The sequence below is a fragment of the Bombus fervidus genome, chromosome 5 (assembly GCF_041682495.2).
Source record: "Bombus fervidus isolate BK054 chromosome 5, iyBomFerv1, whole genome shotgun sequence".
NCBI classification, from domain to species: domain Eukaryota; kingdom Metazoa; phylum Arthropoda; class Insecta; order Hymenoptera; family Apidae; genus Bombus; species Bombus fervidus.
The window spans coordinates 12,173,077-12,191,579 of NC_091521.1; the positions used below are offsets into that span (position 1 = coordinate 12,173,077).

An 18,503-nucleotide genomic window follows, 5' to 3' on the forward strand; every position below is an offset into this window, starting at 1 on the left:
GTTGTACACGGTATGTCATCGGATACCCGTAATGTTTTGATGTTTTGTACAATTCGTGTGAAATAGCGTTTTAGTCAAAATCTCAAAAAGATAAACACGCAAAAGGTAATGATATTTATTTCAAGAATGAGAAAATTATATAACACGTGTATTGTCGTCGGTCATTGCGAGATGCTACATAGTATGTACGCTGTGCCATCGGCCTGAATGTATTAAATATATTTTTATAGAGGTGTTGTTCGATTCAAACAAATTGAACCAATTATTCACGCAATTATTTATAATGCGATGTAAAATCAGGACTCACGTATAATCTGAGTATTATTCATATAACGTAGTATCCTGAATTATAAAATAACACGATCTGTGTTTAAGTCAAGCGACGACTATATTTCGAAAAGTTGAAAATTAATTAATGTAAATGTTCAAAAATCACACGGTGTTTAAAAATTAATTTCTAATTTAATTAACATAGATGAAATAGAAGGTATCTATTAGTAATTACAGCAACAGTAAAATAAGAAGTAGGAACAGACAGTTCAACAATATTAATAGGGAGAAAGAGAAAAAATTGTTTAATCTCGTTTGCGAGGATAGAACTATAAAAATATATAAAGTTTTAATGTTTAATATTTATACAACTTTACCAAGGTATAACTTATTTCTTTCACAGAGACTAGCTTTACAAAATTGTATGTTAATATATGAAACACATTTTGTTTGCAGGATGGAGAAACTACTACTGAGATAGAACCGGAAGGAGAATCGCACACGACTGTTGACAGCGCAGTTCTACAAGAGGGTGAACGCGAGAGATCCTCGGAGGAATTAGATGACGCGGCAAATGTGGAAGCTCTGTTGAGCGACCCATCCAGCGAGCTTACACCTCAAATTCGAGCCGCCATTAAGGCGAAATGGCAGAAGATCGTAGGCCCAGACACGGAAATTGTGGTATGTACCTTGCTACACTAATACCTCCTTACTCTGAATAATGTAATATATCCTTCATGTTTTAGGATTGTTGAGAATTCAATTATCAGAATTTCTGCATTTGATGTCACTTAAAATTTTAGATTATCCTTATGTAAATGCTATTGTTTGTAAGAAAGTACACTAGAATATTTCTAAAAGAGTTTTGCCAAGTGGTGGATTAGAGATTCAATTTTAAAGGAAGATTCGATAGATTGAGAAAGCAATTTAATTAACCGAAGACTTGGAAATTATATTTTAAAGACTCTAACTCTAATTTAAAAAGCAACGTGGGTAATTGGAAATTTAAAAATTATTTTTTAAAAACTACAAATCTTCGAAACATAATTATTCGCGTTTAATGTTTAGAAATCTTCTTTATTTCTTATAATATCTATATACGAGTGTGTATATAAATTTTTCTTTCAACGAAAGATTAAAGAAGAAAATTTGCCTGTCTGTTACCGATAGGTAGCGCAATTGAAGAAATTTGCGGAAGGTAGTGGCCTTGGTATAAGCTTGGAGGGAACGGTGGATGTGGAGAATGGACAGGAAGTTAGACCGCATCATTACATAAGATCGATTCTCCCGGAAGGACCCGTAGGACAAAACGGAACGCTGCGTTCAGGGGATGAATTGCTGGAGGTAAAGCAATAGTTTGGTTACAGAGTTCAAGAAGCTTTCCTCCCTCTTAAATCCAATTACCATAAAGGATTAATACCTCTGGCGAAATGTGTGTGGTTTAGCAACTTGTAGTTTGTCGTCGGTTTACTTTATCAATTTATTAATAATGAATATAATTTCATTATTCTTATTACACCCTTTAACCAAGTTAGAATCAATTATCTGGATAACATATATTAAGAAGTACTGAATAATAAATTATACTGTATTTTTTAACATTTTGCGTTTAAATATTATAAAAGAGAATTGTGATTCCTCTTATTTTTAGAGAAGAGTGATTTTCAAGTTCAATATACTGTCGAGTAATCCTGTAATATCCAAATTCATTTTTTATTTAGTTTTGGGACAATACAGAAATATAATATTCTTTTTAATTTTGTAAAATTGTTTATCGCTTTTATCTTGGTTTCTTGCATAGATAACAAATACTTTTATTTTCTTATAAATTTCTAAAGCATTGATTGTTGATTATTTTCTGCAACTATGTTAGTTTAACAATTAATAATCTAATAAACTGCAAATAAGTTTTAACAGTATTTTATTGTGAAATAAAATTCCAGCATTTGATATTGGTAGTCAGCAGATTTTGTATGAAAATAAATAATTTTTGATAGAAATTACGTTTTGTGCCATTAGTTATGTTCAGTTACGTTTTGTACGTATAATATTAATTTCGTATATTTGCTGATGCTCGAGAAATGCGCCAGTAAACACAGAATGGACACAGCTTTCTAAGCTGAGAAGCTTGGTATGGGCACAACACAGCGTCCTAGATAATCAGCCATCTAAACGCTAACCGTGGCTAATGCTGTTTAACTTTGACAATTAGGCGAGAATCATTGCTTTCTGTGGAAAAAAACCGTGAACCGAATAACTGGCGCGTTCTCTACTAAATTTGCATGTAAAATTGTGACATACATTAAAATTTAATTGAAACTTGGCGAATAGGAACATTCGAAATTAGAATAGGGACATTAGAAATACTACGTGTGTTCTACACATATTTACGTCATTGAAATTTTCCATAAATATATAAAAATCGTTAATTTAATCATCAGAGTTTCTAAAATTCCAAAAATGACGAAGATACATTAATTATTCAAATAAATAAGTTATCAAATATTCAAAGATTAGCTGTCGTCAGATATTTATAATATAAAATAATAAATCAATATGTGCGTATATTAATCTGAAAGCAATATTATTTGCGTTATTATTGCATTATTGTAAAAAAATCATTAATCTGTGGAAACAACATTAATTAATTTCAAAGTAGCTGTCACATATAATTTCAATTAAAAGACGCTTCGCGAATTATAACATCCAGTGTGAATCACCTTTCATACCAACCTTCCCGAATCTCCCCATTGAATCAATTAATAATGAATTCATAAATAAAGCTGATCCATTAATATTCAACGATTTTATTGCCAACAGGTGAACGGATATCGATTGCTCGGCATTAATCATATGGAAGTAGTTAGCGTGTTAAAAGAATTACCCATACACGTTCGCATGGTCTGTGGAAGAAACATCGCTTCGCAGGATCCTCTTTGCCCTATCGACACTGCTCAACATCAAGCTGCGTTCCAAACCAGAGTAAGAAATTGAACATTTTCTAATAAATAACAATGCAGTTCGAGTGCGTAATATCGGTATTTCGAGCGTAACCAGGTGAAACGTGTTTTATAGAGCATCCTTGGCGGATCTCTGCAGAATTTATTGCCAACGATGGACCGTTTGGTGAAGGCCAAGTCTGACGGCTCGTTAGCGTCGACGACGACCACGGCTACGGTAACTGACGCAAGCTTGAATAAAATGAAGTCGCGATCTTTGGAACCGTTGACTGGTCTGGCGATGTGGAGCTCCGAACCGCAGATCATCGAATTGGTAAAGGGAGAACGGGGCCTTGGGTTCTCCATTTTGGATTATCAGGTATGAAGACGTTTCGTTGGTTTATCTATGTTTTATTAATTATTTGTGTTTTACCGATATTATTTGATTAATTGCATATTATAATTTATTTATTGCATATAATAATTATTTATTGATTAATTGCAGACGTTTTGTGAAATTGCGTTATATTACGAATTAGTACAATGCAAATTTATTTAGTTGAAGTCGCTTTCCAAACATTCCAATTATCTTAGTTTGGAATTACATAAATTAATAATTACTTATTGCTTAATATAGTTATTAATTACCATGTAATAAAATAATGATTTCTATATTAAGAGTAACGAAATCATCGTTATGTGGTATGTATATTGTGTTGTTATCGATACTTTAAATTATAATGATATTGATATTTCAGTATTAAGTAGATATAGCGTTATCGGTTTGGGACTAATTGGTATAGATGTATAGTAAAGGAATTTCCGGGATTATTGCGTTTAGTAAGATTTGGTAGCTGGGTTACGAGGGTTTTAACGTGTTACATAACTGGGAGGTTGTGTAACGAAGAAGCCAGAAAATCGACCCAAGTCAATCGAATTCATATTCTATTGGTTTTCGAATGTGCATGATTTATTAAGAGATTTTAGAGATTGGATTGGAAACTAGAAATATCCGGAAAAATAAAATATCCCCAAGTTATCTTTTCTCGCATACAGTCACCATTACTCTTCGATCAATATGTATTCATTTTTCAAAAACTTCCTTTTTATAATAACAATCAAACATCTTTAAAATTCCTTACATTCCTCCTCTTTGCAAGTCCTTCATCTCTTTCATTTAAAAGTTTCAAATTTTCAATCTTTCCCTAAAATATCACCCCTCCAAAACAATATCAATATAACAATCTCTAATTTAATATATAATCTCTATCATGAATATATTATTATTGTATGAGTTATTATAAAGTCGATATCTCTCACAGCACCACTTTTAAATTTACCCTTACACTTATTTTAACGTACACCCAAACCCAGTCTAAACACTAGAACCAACACACTAACAATCTTCCATCTGTCTGTTCTAGGATCCAATGAACCCCAATGAGACTGTGATAGTAATAAGATCACTGGTGCCCGGTGGCGTAGCTCAAGTAGATGGTCAGTTAATACCAGGCGATCGTCTTCTTTTCGTCAATGATATCGCCCTGGAGAATGCCACGCTGGACCAGGCGGTGCAGGCGCTGAAAGGCGCCCCTAAGGGCACCGTGCGCATCGGTGTGGCGAAACCATTGCCCATCCCAGACAGTATTGTCCAGGTGAGCGATCAGGAGGATCGGATCGAACCGACCGTCGATAGGGATAGCGAGACGGCCACGTGCTCGATCATGGATAGCCATAAACAGAGGCGAGAATATTTCAGGGAACGTAAAGTGAACGTGATCGAACCGCCTCATCATATGGATTTGATCGAGGGTTTGAAGCATCAGCACAATCTTGTTAAATCTGAGAGTTTCTAAGAACGATGGATTTAAAATGGATTTAGAATGAATTTAGATTGATACTCTTGAGTAAAATGGGGATCTTCTACTCCTGGATATGGTGCACTGTTTTAAGATGATGTTGGAAACAGAAAGGAAGTTATGTTAGGTCGGTTGGTTTTAATTTGGATTCTCTTTTTCCTTAGGTTGATGGTTAGAAAGTAATACAAGTTTAAATTCTGATACAATAGAACTCAATTTACTGGAAAGAAATTTTAATTAATGCCTGATTAAGTGAACTATTGCTGGTTGACTTCACTTATCGGAATGTGAGCTTCTATTACGTAAACGAAAAATAATAAGTAGCGGGGAAAATTAGTGAACACTTATTATATAAACTGTTTATTCCTCGACAAGTTCCGAACAATGGAGCATAGTGGAACTTTTTCATAATAGAACCTCGTTTATTCGAACAGACAGGGAAATCGCCTGGTTCTTGCAATAGAGATTCGCTAGCATTCCCTTCGCTTTTCTTTTTTTTTTTTTTTGTTAATTCTATTAATAAGATTTAATTATTAAAATTTTAACTGTTCCACTTTTGATTCATAAAATACACACAGTGGTTGGACATATCGATATATTATTCATATTCATTATAAGAATACATAATGTTTGTATGTGTACGATTTGAAATTACGTTCGACCATCAACTTATTGGGAATCTAATCGTCCAATTTGAGAGGTAGAAAATCTTATGAGAGGCTCTATCAATGGACGTCACAAATTTTTATCAATATCGTCCAATAATGAAGTCTTTCATGCTTCAATCCATTCATCCAACCGTTTTTCTGAATTACAGTATACCTTTATTGTTAGAGTAACCGCTCAATAGTCTAAAGACATACCTATGATAAATCAATATCTCCAACGTCCATGAAGATCAGATGTTATATACATGACATGAACGTTTGTATGTATATCAAGTGGTTCCTTGTATTTCGTAGACAGGAGTAGAAGAGATCCGAAACGCTCAGCGAGATTTGGTTTCAATAATGTTGGTTTAGGTGCATAGTTTGACCAATGTAGCTTTGATAGTTAGATTGTACCATTTCTGCAGTAGACCACCAACAAGAATATAAAGGAATTCGAGTTGCAATAGTGGAACAATCTACAATTGTACACAGAACCACTGAAGTTAGAATCAATACCATCTGCGAACAAACCCTAAGTTTACACGACTAGTATCTTAACACTAGAAAGATCAATTGAATCAAGCTAATCCATTAACAAATTGACAATTATTTTCACAAATATAAAAGTAATTATTAACGATTGTTTAATCTTAAAAGAAGAATCTTCTTGTGTACTTAAAATAGCGACGAATTCATTTTTAGTAATTATTTCATGATACAAAAGGAAGTAATAGCAGGAAACATAAGAAAAGAGCAGGAGTGAAAAGTATTTGAGTCTTCTACCATTAAATCATCTTTTTTCTTTTGAAATTAGATACTGTACTAAGCTATCCTAAATAGTAAAAAAAATCATCTTCGATCCGATTTTAATGTCAGTTCCTCTTTATCGACTCATACAAATGAGTGTCAAAATTATATTGGTCAAACTGTACACATTATATGACGAACTTAAAAGAATCTTTCTGTGCTTGCTCAGGCCAGTTATTATATTTTCAAGACATGTATTCAGCCTCTGTTTCCACGTCTATCGAATGGATTCGCCTCGTGACTCGCGTGTCTTCGAGACGACCGACTTTTCCAGCGAAATTCGCATCGATTAAGCATTTTCGGTTTTTTCCTGGATATCTTTTTTTATTGTTTTACTGTTGGCCTCTTGGAACTTATAAATCAGTGACGATGCTTGAAGGTTCTTCCCCAGGATCGTTCCTACTGGATGATCGTGGTTTTGCAGCGATTCCCGTGTGTTTTCCGGAATTTTCCGTCCAGTGGCGATCTCAAATACGTTTTACGTCGTGTGATACAGTATTTATCACAGATATATTTAATAACAAAATATAAAAATTGAACAGAAATGGAATTTTGTAAAGAAATTGAATTCAGTGCAGCTCTGCTATAGTCTGATTGAAATTAATTGGTACTTCAAGGTCGACTCCTTACTTCTAATGATGCATCGGATGATCTTTCGAGCGATCTTGTTATTTTTATTGAATCCTGACATTGGCAAAGGAGAATACACGAAGATGATTTAATTTTTACAAATTTGTTTAGAATTGTATATTTGAGTAATACGCTAGTTAATTAAACGAATTGTATGTCTAACTAATTCGCTCGAAATTTTGTAAAATGATTTTATAAAAATTTATGCACTAGGTTATAGAACCTATGAATTGACATAATTTTTATTACCATGAATCTTTCAGTTATCAAGAACTGATAGTAAATGAAGAGCAAATAAATATAAGATTTTGTTATTACACATTTTGCATCAATAATTTCGCAAAATTGTGAATGTGTTCTGTGGATCTAGGATTTTTATTAACGTTATTTAATTAAAATTCCAAACGAATAGTAAATCAGATCCACAGTTTATGTGTTGCTGTTGTTAACAGTCATCTTGAGTGAATGACTTCAAACAAACTATATCCATTACTGAGATCAAAATCCCTCTAACAAAGTTTCACACGACGTTCAACGTGGCCAGATACACGTCTGACGTTTTAAACAGTACTTAATTCAACTCGTTATCAAGGCGTCGATTAACTATTAGCCGCACAAGTACTTTTCGACTTGTTAGTAACTATTATATAGTAGTATTCGTGGTTTTGCTGAGAGAATCGAATCCGTTTCGCTCGGTTTAACGAAACGAATTTTTGACTAATTGTAAGAGACGAATTGAGGAATTAGAGACCATTTTTTGTTCACAATGCAGTGAAATTATTCCAAAATTACGATACTATCGATAAAATTAGATTTTATACGAAGCTCATCTCGTTAGCTTCTTTTCTACAATTTCGACAGGTTTTATCGATTTCTTTTCTTTTCCTTTTTTTTCTTTTTTATTCACTTTATCGTAGCTATGAAATTTTATTTACTATTTACGGCACGAATTAATCATTTTTCTTTTTTGTTTTAGAAAAGTATATAAGACTGTTAATTAACCAGAGTAATGTTATTACGTGGATTTAATCGTCTTTGATAGGTATATTTTTGCAAATATGATGTTTTAGCGAAGTAGGTTAATATGACGATTATTTTTATCGAATGAAAAACATGGAAAAATGAATGGTACGAGGAGAATATTCCTTTGAATTTTGAATAAAGATTTTACAGCACGTGTATCAGTTATAGATAATAAATAGGGTGCCGTACAGGTTGTTTTTATTTTTGTTTAACATTGTCCATCCGAACCTTTTCCCATCCTTGTTTATTTTTTGTTGTTGTTAAATATTCATTTATTTCTCACACTTTTATTTCCTTAATTGTTTTCTGTTATGACCGACCACATTTTGTTATGTTAAAAACGTTTTTGTTTCATTACACTTTCTTTTAATTAAAATATAGAGTGTATCAGGAAAAATATATCTCATGTTTAGTAAAGAAGATAAAATTTTGAAATAATAGTAATTTAATATAAAATTTTATTTTAAATTTGTTGCGATAACAGCCAAATTGTTATAAATACAGGATTCGTGTTTACAATAATTTCTCACTTTCTCCGTGATTTCTCTAATTTTTCATATTCTTCTTGAAACTATCTGACACATTAAGCCATCAAATTTGAAAGCAGAGAGATTCTTCAGATTCTTTTAACGAACTGTTCAAATTATCTGTTCAATCAAACGTGATAAACAATTCCAGTGAATTGGATTCAGCTTTGTAGGTCATTCTATTTTTTTTTCTTTTTTTCAACGAAGAAACATCTGTACCTTATGTTCAGCCGGAATCAGTTTGCGCTAATGGATTTCCTTTCGAATTCTTAATTTAGAAAGCGAGTATAGTAGTCTTCAGTGACTGTTTTGGAAAAGAAGAAATATCTAAAGTGGCTTTTAAATTCCGCAGTAATCTGCTTGCAGCGTTCTTAAATTAATACGTTTCCTTTAGATTTATCCTTCTATCGATGAAACAGCTTTTCATTGTGATTTTTATCTCTAACACGGTTTAAATCTGAATTTCTACATTTTGTCTGAATCTGAATTCTGAGAAGAATTTCCAACGCTAACGTAACGTTCGGAAATATAAAAAATCACAGTGTGAAAATTACAAATCTAAAGATTTGGTTAATAGAGAGAAATTAAAGTGATATAAATGCTGTATAATTGTGACAGGATTAACTATTATTGTTTCAGTGTTGTTTAAAATAGACAATTTTCTAGTTTCATTTTCGCGGAAATTTGAAATCGCCCCGGAGATTTTCGCTTCGCTACAGCGAGATAAATAGTAGGATTCACTCGTTTTATACGTGACTGATTCCGGCGCGTTTAGATATTTTTAAATTCAACCTCGCATTTTCGCGTAATATTTTGCTTACAAATGTAGAGAACCGAAAAATATGAAAATAGATAATACGATGGAATAGTTGGTGCAAGCGATACGTCCGCATTTCGATCCTGTTTTTTTAAACAATTTTGAAGTCCAGTTGAACAGAATCAATTACACGCGATGCATAATTTCGCAATAATTGCATTCGCATTTTGTGAAAAAGATATTGCAGTTAAAATGCTCTAAAAGATTTCTTCGTAAAATTCGAGCGATTATTATGTACGCTGTATTTCAGGCGAAACACTCTACGTATTAAAAGTTCATGAAATTGCAGCTGAACGCGTTCTATAATAATTCACAAATAAAACACGTAATAGTATTTTAAAGAGCATAACGTGGCGATAAATTTCATTATTATTATTATTATTATTAGTCCGGAGCATAACATAGGTAACGAAGTATCATTAATAAGGAACTTGAACTTGAAGTGGAAATTTTGAAAATTATCGCTTTGAAGAATGGAAATGGAAGAAGAGGAATATCGTCAAAGGAATATTGTCAAATGAAGAACGTTTTGTTTCGCTAGAATTAAAATTAGAATTAAAATGTGTTGCGGCACATCGCTTTGTTTAACTCTCGTGTCGTTTCGTAATATCTTTCAATTATCACAATTTACAATTATCTACGTTGTCACGTTAACTTGTTTGGCGATGACCTGAATTGATACGTCTCTCATTGATTTATTAACACAGCACTTTGCTGCAATTTGCTGTTAATACGGGCAATTAATTTATTACTCGTGGGTATTCTTAGAAAATAGAAGAAACGATAAATTGCATTGTTAAAATTAATTATTGAGATATTAATTATTGGTATTACAGATACAAATGTTGAGATGCTAAAGAAACTGCATTATAATTCCTGAATTACTTGTTTCAGATTATTCAATATCGTTTGAATTGTTCATACTCCATCAATAAGTATATTGCAACGTAATTGATTTTTAACGTAAGATACTAATTGGCAACGTTTCTATAATTCAAGACTTAAAACATCATCAACGCTAGTAACGATATTTATCACGAAATAGAAGCAAACTGTTATTATAATTATCTATCGATAAAAGTTCAGGGTTAACAATTTCGAAGAGAAACATAGCAATAAATGGCTAATGAATAGAAACAGGACTATTCTTACGTTACAAAGAAATATATCTGTCAGCATAAAGAAAGAACAGGATCGAAATTGCCAATAAATCGCTTACACGAAGCAGTTCGTGTATCGGAATCAGAACGAATTTCACTGAAACGACGAGCAATAAACGATGAACTCGTGGAAGGAAAGGAGCGTGTTGCTCGTGTCGCGGCTGCTTGGGCCATTGTGGTCCCAGCTATCGATCGCGCAAATCAAGACTCTTAGTCTACGGCTGAGCTCGGATAACCAAGTTATCGGGGCGCAGTAAATCGTTGCCAAGAAGATAAAAAGAAAAGTAAAACGAAAGAAAAATACGACCGCTAGAAGAAATCGCCGCGACGAGTGTGCAAATTGCTTAGTGTCGTCAAACGAACAACTCTATACGAATAAAATAATGTCAAAGGGAGTAAAAGAAAAGAATGAAATAATAACACGTGTATGTGAAGAGAAATGGGGTCGCGCGAGAAAGAAAGGGTGAGAACGAATGAGAAACGACGTTTGTTATTCAGTATAGTTGTGGCAATTACCGCGGATGGGTTTATAGAATGACCAACCATCGAGAACTGCTGAGTAAGTACTGAACAAAACGATTGTAATAGTGAATGAAAGTTGCCTGGTAGAGTAGCTGAACAGAACGAACGAATAATTTATTCATTTCTTTTGCATTCGACTGACTCTTCACTGTCCTTCGAGCTCACGCTCATCTGGTACACACGTGCACACGAGACACGCCATTCACACCACCCACGTGTATACACGAACAGGACCTTACTATAATAGCGATCTTTGGTTTTTCATTTTCCCTCTTAGAGAACTGTTTCGTTTCTCTTTTCAATTTTCTTTTCCTCCTACTTTTTTCTTTAAACCTTCTCTCGGAGATTTTTATTTCGCGTTATTATAGTTACGTTACATTTGCCGTTTGTCTGTTTGTATAATTCGACGAAGTAGGATAGATGGGACGAAGAGGGAAGAGGGAGAAACAGTGGATGAGGAACAGGAAGAGATAGTTAATTATCTCTGTATTAATTGAAAGGATTTTAGAACGTGGTTCGTCAGGGTATACGGCTGAGAAATGGAATTTTCAGGTGCGGAGATAATGGTCGTTTAAACGCTGTCGAAATTTCAACGTTCTTGAACAATTTCGTTATTATCAGAACTAGCTCTTTTGTTGGAAGAACTTTATGTATAATAGCTTCGTAATTAGGTCTTATTTCGGAGAAGCGATTGTCGAAGATCAATGAATAATTTTAACGAGTGAGTGACTGTCATTACAGAAGAATATTCTCTTTTTTAAATATATTTTTGTGATATTTAAAAATGAATTAATACAGGAATTTGTGTAAGTAATAATGCAAGAAAACAAAATTTGAAGGTTTCATCCTGTTAAATGTGTTCCTATAAATTGAATAATAATAATTTTTAGTTAAACAATGGTTATATCGTTATGGTAAAAGTTAAAAAGAAGCATCGGGAAAATTCTCAAACAAATACACAGAGGTTACATATTAAAATTAATTGCACACAGAAATTTACATTAAATTCCAAATAACATCTTAGAAGTTCGTTACAGTTAAATTCGTAACCGTGAAATAATTTATTCAAAATAATTTGATTCGTCCAAAGATTCATTCACCCTCTGCCGAGGAATAAACGGGAGTCCATTATCTCAGCACCAAGCTAACGCGTTAACCAGATCAGGGGAGACGGTCGTAACGAAAAGTCAAAGCACCAGAGAGAAACAGAGAAAGAGGAAGAGAGAGACTCGTGCGAGCTCATCGAGAGGCCTTCGGAAGGCTTCTCGACACAAAAAAAAAAAAAAGGGCGAAAGACCACACTATAATGGAATTAAACTGCAAAAAGGCAAAGGCATTAGCTGAGGAGAATACCAACCACCCCTGTCACCTACCCCAATCTCTTAACTTTTAAATTATCGACCAGTAAAGTTTAAACTTTGCATAAAAAGAAAACAAACAAATTAAATGAAAGATACAATTTAAATTCTTAAAAGTGTATAATTATAAATCTAGAAAATTCGTATAAAAGGTATAGATAATTATATATAGTTATTATTAGCGATATTCGTCAAATCGCAAGTTACAAGATGTTAATGTTAATAAATTCTCTTGTAGAATAATGATTAAACAAGATGTTTAGCACAATCTACAATTTGCAACTTGTTAATTTGCTAATATTACAAGTTGTATCGTGGTTGTTTTTCTCTTTCTTTCCACACACGTGCAAGGGGAGCTTTTATGGTGTTACCCTCCCTTCTCAGGGAATCCCTGTTGGTTTCTAGAGATGGTAGAGTATTAACAGTAAATGGCATTTCCGGGTAAGGGTAGGTAGAATTAATGATCAAATGAAAATTAATGGCATCCCTTTATGGAAGGCATGCAGAGATTTTGTGAAATATTAACGACGAGCGCAACTATCGTTTTGGGAATAAGCAAAAACATTAATGGCAGACAGTGTTCCCTTTTGGAGGTAAATAAAATTACTGTCGTAATAATAATAATATTAAACTCGTACGAAATGTTGGTAATAGAATATGTGAAACGTACATAATTCGTGAAAAATATTAATAAATAACATCGCTTCCTTAAGGTAAAAATTAACAAAATAGGAGTATTAATAGTATAACATAATACTTTATTTCAAGTGATATATGTAACTCATGTAACATTAATAATAACTATCACGCAAAATTCATAGAAAATGAATCATTACTAACAAAATAGACAACAAACATTAACAACAAATAATAACTTCTATTAACCGCGAAAAAGTCAACAATTTCCAAAATAATACCAATCACAAGTTATTACGTAACAAAGAAAGGAAGGCGAAAATAAAAAAAAAGAGACAAAATTACACGGAGAACTCAGAAAGTGTACACAGCCCTGAACGAAGGTAACACTATAAATTCTCCCCATGAAAAATCGCCTCCACCCCTTCTCAGTTCGATCCTCGAGCGTACGATCGATCATCGCTGGTATGCAAGAATTCCTGTTCTCACCTATTCTCTCTTTTTTTTTTCCATAGAAATCTATTACAGCATTCCACTACTGTCTAACTACTCACTGGCACCTTTCTTCACTATTATCAGCAGACTGTCCTCGTTGTCCGGGGATCGACACGTGTTACCATTAGACACAGGGGACACAGTTCTCCTGGACGTATTACACTCTTCTCGACTAACCTAATATATCGAGCCAAATATAGTAACTTTGAATCATAGTACGCGACATACTAAACCTTTTTTTCCTTCGATGTTGGATATCTGTCCATAAATTTCACGTGATACGCTGTATACGATTGTATCGAGTTACTCCTCGCAGGCTCCCTTATACTTGTTCTTATTCTTTGCTTTTTTTTTCTTTTTCTAGTTTCCACTATTTTCTCCTTTTTTTCTCTCTTTATTTTTCTTTTTTTTTTTCTTTTGTTCCTCCTGTTACTTGGATCGCTTCGAAGTATGCACGTGTACGTACGATGTATACGTGTGTACACGCGGGCATCGTACAATGAATTGAGTCTCGAAGGCACGCGATAGTCATTCGTTGGTACTTAATCATCTGTGTTACCATCGTCATTGTCATTTTCATTTGACAATTAACCCCGCTACTATCTTTGGATTTTTATGTCACGACTGTTTTCTTGTTGCAACAAACGTTCTAAGTATAAAACGGGACAAATGGCTGTAGCCCCTTTGCCTTATAACATCGAGCTATACTCGCGATAGGACTTAAGAAGATAACCAGAAACAAGAACTATTTTATCTTAAATTTTATCTCAAATGTAATTTCAATTTATGACATTTATAAAATCATTAGAATTAAGATGTCGTACAGATACGACACTTCGATGATCGTTACTATCTATCGATTAGGATATATTGAAAGTAAATCATCATAGAACATGTTATAAGGTAAGAGGTTAAACAAAGTTTTTAAGTAAAATCGAGACTGCGTAAACTTAGCAGAAATTGCGTACGTTAATAATAGAATTTTTTACGATAAGAAGACACGACTGAGTTTTAAATAATTCCAAGTATGTAGCAGGGTTAATCAAGGCTTACACACAGTGAAACGATGCACGTATTTTCATAGTTATCCTCATAATCTTGCGTAGAAATTTCCCAAGGAAGAATAAAGAAAAATTCTCACGTTGAAGGTTGCACCATGATCGATAAACCAGGATGGTATACTAATGTTTGAACTACGCATTTTTATGCATTCATAAATACATCTTATTAATTGATAAATTCATTGCCAAGACGCACAAAATACATATGATATACAAAAAGAAACTATCCGAAGTAGAATATATAATTATAAAGAGAAATAATTAAGAATAAATTAAAAAAGTGTAACATTTGGAAAATGAAGCAATTCTCTACTTAGTTTCCATTTCTTTAATTCTGTCTGCCAAAATATGTATTTCCATAAATATCCGCAATCTACCGAGGATAATATGCTATGCATATAGCGCACACATTGTTAGCTGCATCATGTAGGTCAGGATGCTTTTGCATTATAAAATATTTCAGTGTGTGTAGGCCGCATTATCATGTGGTCGTGTCAGTGCGGTAGTTTCGATTGGCTCGCGCTGGGAATATCAAGCAAAACGAGGGATCATTTCATGATGGTTACTGGTCTTTGATGAACTCAGTCCTTTGCGGCCTGCTTTTGGACGAGAGTAGTAGAGCTAGATTGATTAAAAGTGGTAATATTGCAGGTGAAAATGTGAGATTAGATGTTGGTAGATTAGTAATTAGCGAAATTTGTGGAAAAATAATTTACCATCGGATAAAGAATAAATAAAGAAATTTATAAAAATTCCCCCAAGATATATATTTAATTTACGTATATCAAATAAGAATTGCTTTAAAATAAAAAAAAAATCAGAAATATATTAATAGCTCGTAATAATTATTTTAGTTCCACTTGAAAAGTCTGTGTGTGCCCAAAATGTTTCTCTTTTATATTTATTTATGATTTTCTCGAATTTCAAAAATTATTTACTGCAAACTGACTGAGACAGTAAAAGGTTTCCTCGTGTTTCCTTTTGGCAAAGAAGTATACGTTTCTCCATTCGATCTCATAATATATTTTCTCAAGATAATTTCGTGATATTAGTATCAACTTTCGAACGCATTTCAACGATTCGTTAAAACACAAGACCAGTATCATCATCGTAATTGTTACTATTACTACGAACACATGATCCTTCTGTCTGTTCGTACATATTTAAAAACAAGAAATTATCCAGCTTTATCATTTACGTCCCTGCATCGACACGATCAACGATATATTTAAAGGAAAAGATAGAAACGGAATAGGAGGATAAGAAGAAGAGAACGAACGAGAGGAGAACATAACAATTCAAGTTAAATGTGGCATAGACAGAACGAAGGAAGTTTCGAAGTTTCGCAATCTCCAGAAGTTCGTTTCTTTTTCTCGTTCATGACCATCGAATCGCTTCTCTTAAATTTAAAACTTCCTTAGATCAATGAAATTCATCAGGAACCGTTTCTTCGTCGCTGAAGATACCTAGAATACGACGTTTAAGTGATAGAAATGCATTTCAACAATCGATTCGATGCTTGTTGAGAAACTTTCGAAACTTTCCCTTCGCCAGTCCGATCCTCGATCTTACACAAGGCAAAATTTCCATGATAATCGATCCGAATTGCAATTGCACGATTCTTTCGAGCTTACTTTTTACGTTGTCAACGTCGATTCTACGGTGGAAAACTAAAAGAAAGAAATGAGAAAGGTTTGCCTTGTCGAGATACGTACATCCACTCTGTGCTCTTGCTGCAGCATCTGTTATACTTACACAAGCATGAATCGTTTACTATAGAGGAAGAATATAACACTGTAGCTGTTTAGAAATTTCTTTTCGTTTTTAGTTTTTCTTTTTTTTTTCAATAATTTTAGATGAATTAGAAGTTAGAATTTAAATAGACGGACAAATTCTCACTTTGCGGCGATTTTCAACCCTTAACTGGAGTAATGGGGTGACATCAGATATTTTATATTTTCCAAGGATTAAATTAGACTTGGAAATTGTTCATTGGAGTTGTTAAAGTGTTTCGAATCCTCGTGTGCATTTTTAGCTCTTTATAGTCGTGATATTTATCGCATATTAAAGTAGCTTTTGTCGAATAGTTCAGTTTCTGTTACTTTACTGCGGAAAATAATTATTATATCGTTCATTTATCTTATATTAATGACTTTTTAATTCTAATTTATTCGTAATTTAATAACATGACGGATAATCGATACAGAATGTTTTGAATGTTTATTAATAATGAATACTAAAATAATTCGTTCTGTCTGAAACAGTACGAATGTATGTTTAAAATATTTGTCATTTATAAAATTTCCCCTCAGATGTACATGTGGATATTTTGTTCTGTGTTTGTATATATCAAGGCGTTACTTCCTTCTTTTTGTTAATATGTTAATATCGTCAGAGTATTGCGTCCGATGTTTCCAGTTCAGGGTTGAATTTCGTCAAAATTTGCATCAAATGCTATTCTTCTTCCGTTTAAATAGATCTATTCGCCGTTTCCGCTACCTAAATTGCGTTAAAAATGTTCATACAGGGTGATTTTTGAAACCTTCTCAGGTGAATAATTAGTCATAATTTTGTATTTTATCGGTCAAAAAATATTCTTCACTGGATACACATAATGACATAAAAGTTTGCATGCAAACTAAATAATATTACGTTATCGTTATTTCGCGATAAATTCTAAATCTTCGGATTTCATTTTCACAAGATTAAACGAAAACACATCATTACGTGTCGTATTCAATTTAAATTCCAATTATGTCAAAGTAGCCGAATTTAAATTTAAATTGAATTATGTAAATCAAATTTAAATCGTATTTAATTTAATATCTGTCAGATTAAATGTGCCTTCTGTTACATAAGCACCAATCTTCTAACGTTGTTCTTTATTCTCATTTCGTGGCTCGCAACATAGAATCTAAAAAACGTACTCGTTAAAATCTACAATTCATATCCGTTTCTTCCTAAAAACTGACTTTTATCGTTGGTAAAATTATTCCTATTCTTGATGAAAAAGAAAAAAACAACAGAAAGTACCAATTCTTTCGTGTATCCATCTAGAGAAGAATTGTTGTACGTCTATAAATCACCCTGTAATATTTCTATACGTCGAGTCGCTTATTGCTCTGTTCGAAATTAAAAGGAATGCTCGTGTGGAATGGCGTACAGGATCGATCCGCGACGCAGCTACATCCATCATATCCTTTTACTGCCTCCACTTTCCTTTTTTTTTTTTTTCTCTCATACTTTGAATAACTGTTTTCGCGCGCAACTGGCACGCGTTTCCGCTACTAATTCGGCTATTTCATTTTTCATTTTCAGGACAATGCTTAAACGTCCAGACCGGAACCGTTTACGAAGTTGCGAAGTTCGATCAAATTGCCGCAAGTTAACCTGACCAAAGAACGAACGAAACTGAAATTAAAGAAAAAACGAAATAAAAAAGAAAGACAGAAAAAAAGATTAATTAATGACATACTATATATAGTATTTATATATAGTATCTAATTATTATTATTATTATTATATATATATATATATACAATGTGCTCGTCTAATGATCGTTTTAATAATAACAATGATATTCATATCGGAGAGCAATGACCAATCACGATGTAACATTATACATGGCTGTTTTTTCCCTTTGCTTTTACGTTGTTCTTCGTGCAAACCCTTCAAGATCCTTCCTCGCGATCGATGGTCTTTGTTATATCTTCGTCACGTTCGTAATTTTTGTTCTGTTCTTTCTTTTT

At 33.1% G+C, this 18,503-nt stretch overlaps 1 protein-coding gene across 1 annotated transcript in view; it reads left to right on the forward strand.

Moving 5' to 3' along the window:
* LOC139987265 (multiple PDZ domain protein) overlaps window positions 1-18,503 on the forward strand; it is a 165,995-nt gene that overhangs the window by 99,578 nt on the left and 47,914 nt on the right. Inside the window, exons 13-17 of the mRNA XM_072003293.1 lie at window positions 727-951; window positions 1,441-1,614; window positions 3,091-3,252; window positions 3,346-3,588; window positions 4,634-4,864. Of these exons, the coding sequence (XP_071859394.1) occupies window positions 727-951; window positions 1,441-1,614; window positions 3,091-3,252; window positions 3,346-3,588; window positions 4,634-4,864 (1,035 nt within the window). The remainder of the gene's footprint in view (window positions 1-726; window positions 952-1,440; window positions 1,615-3,090; window positions 3,253-3,345; window positions 3,589-4,633; window positions 4,865-18,503) is intronic.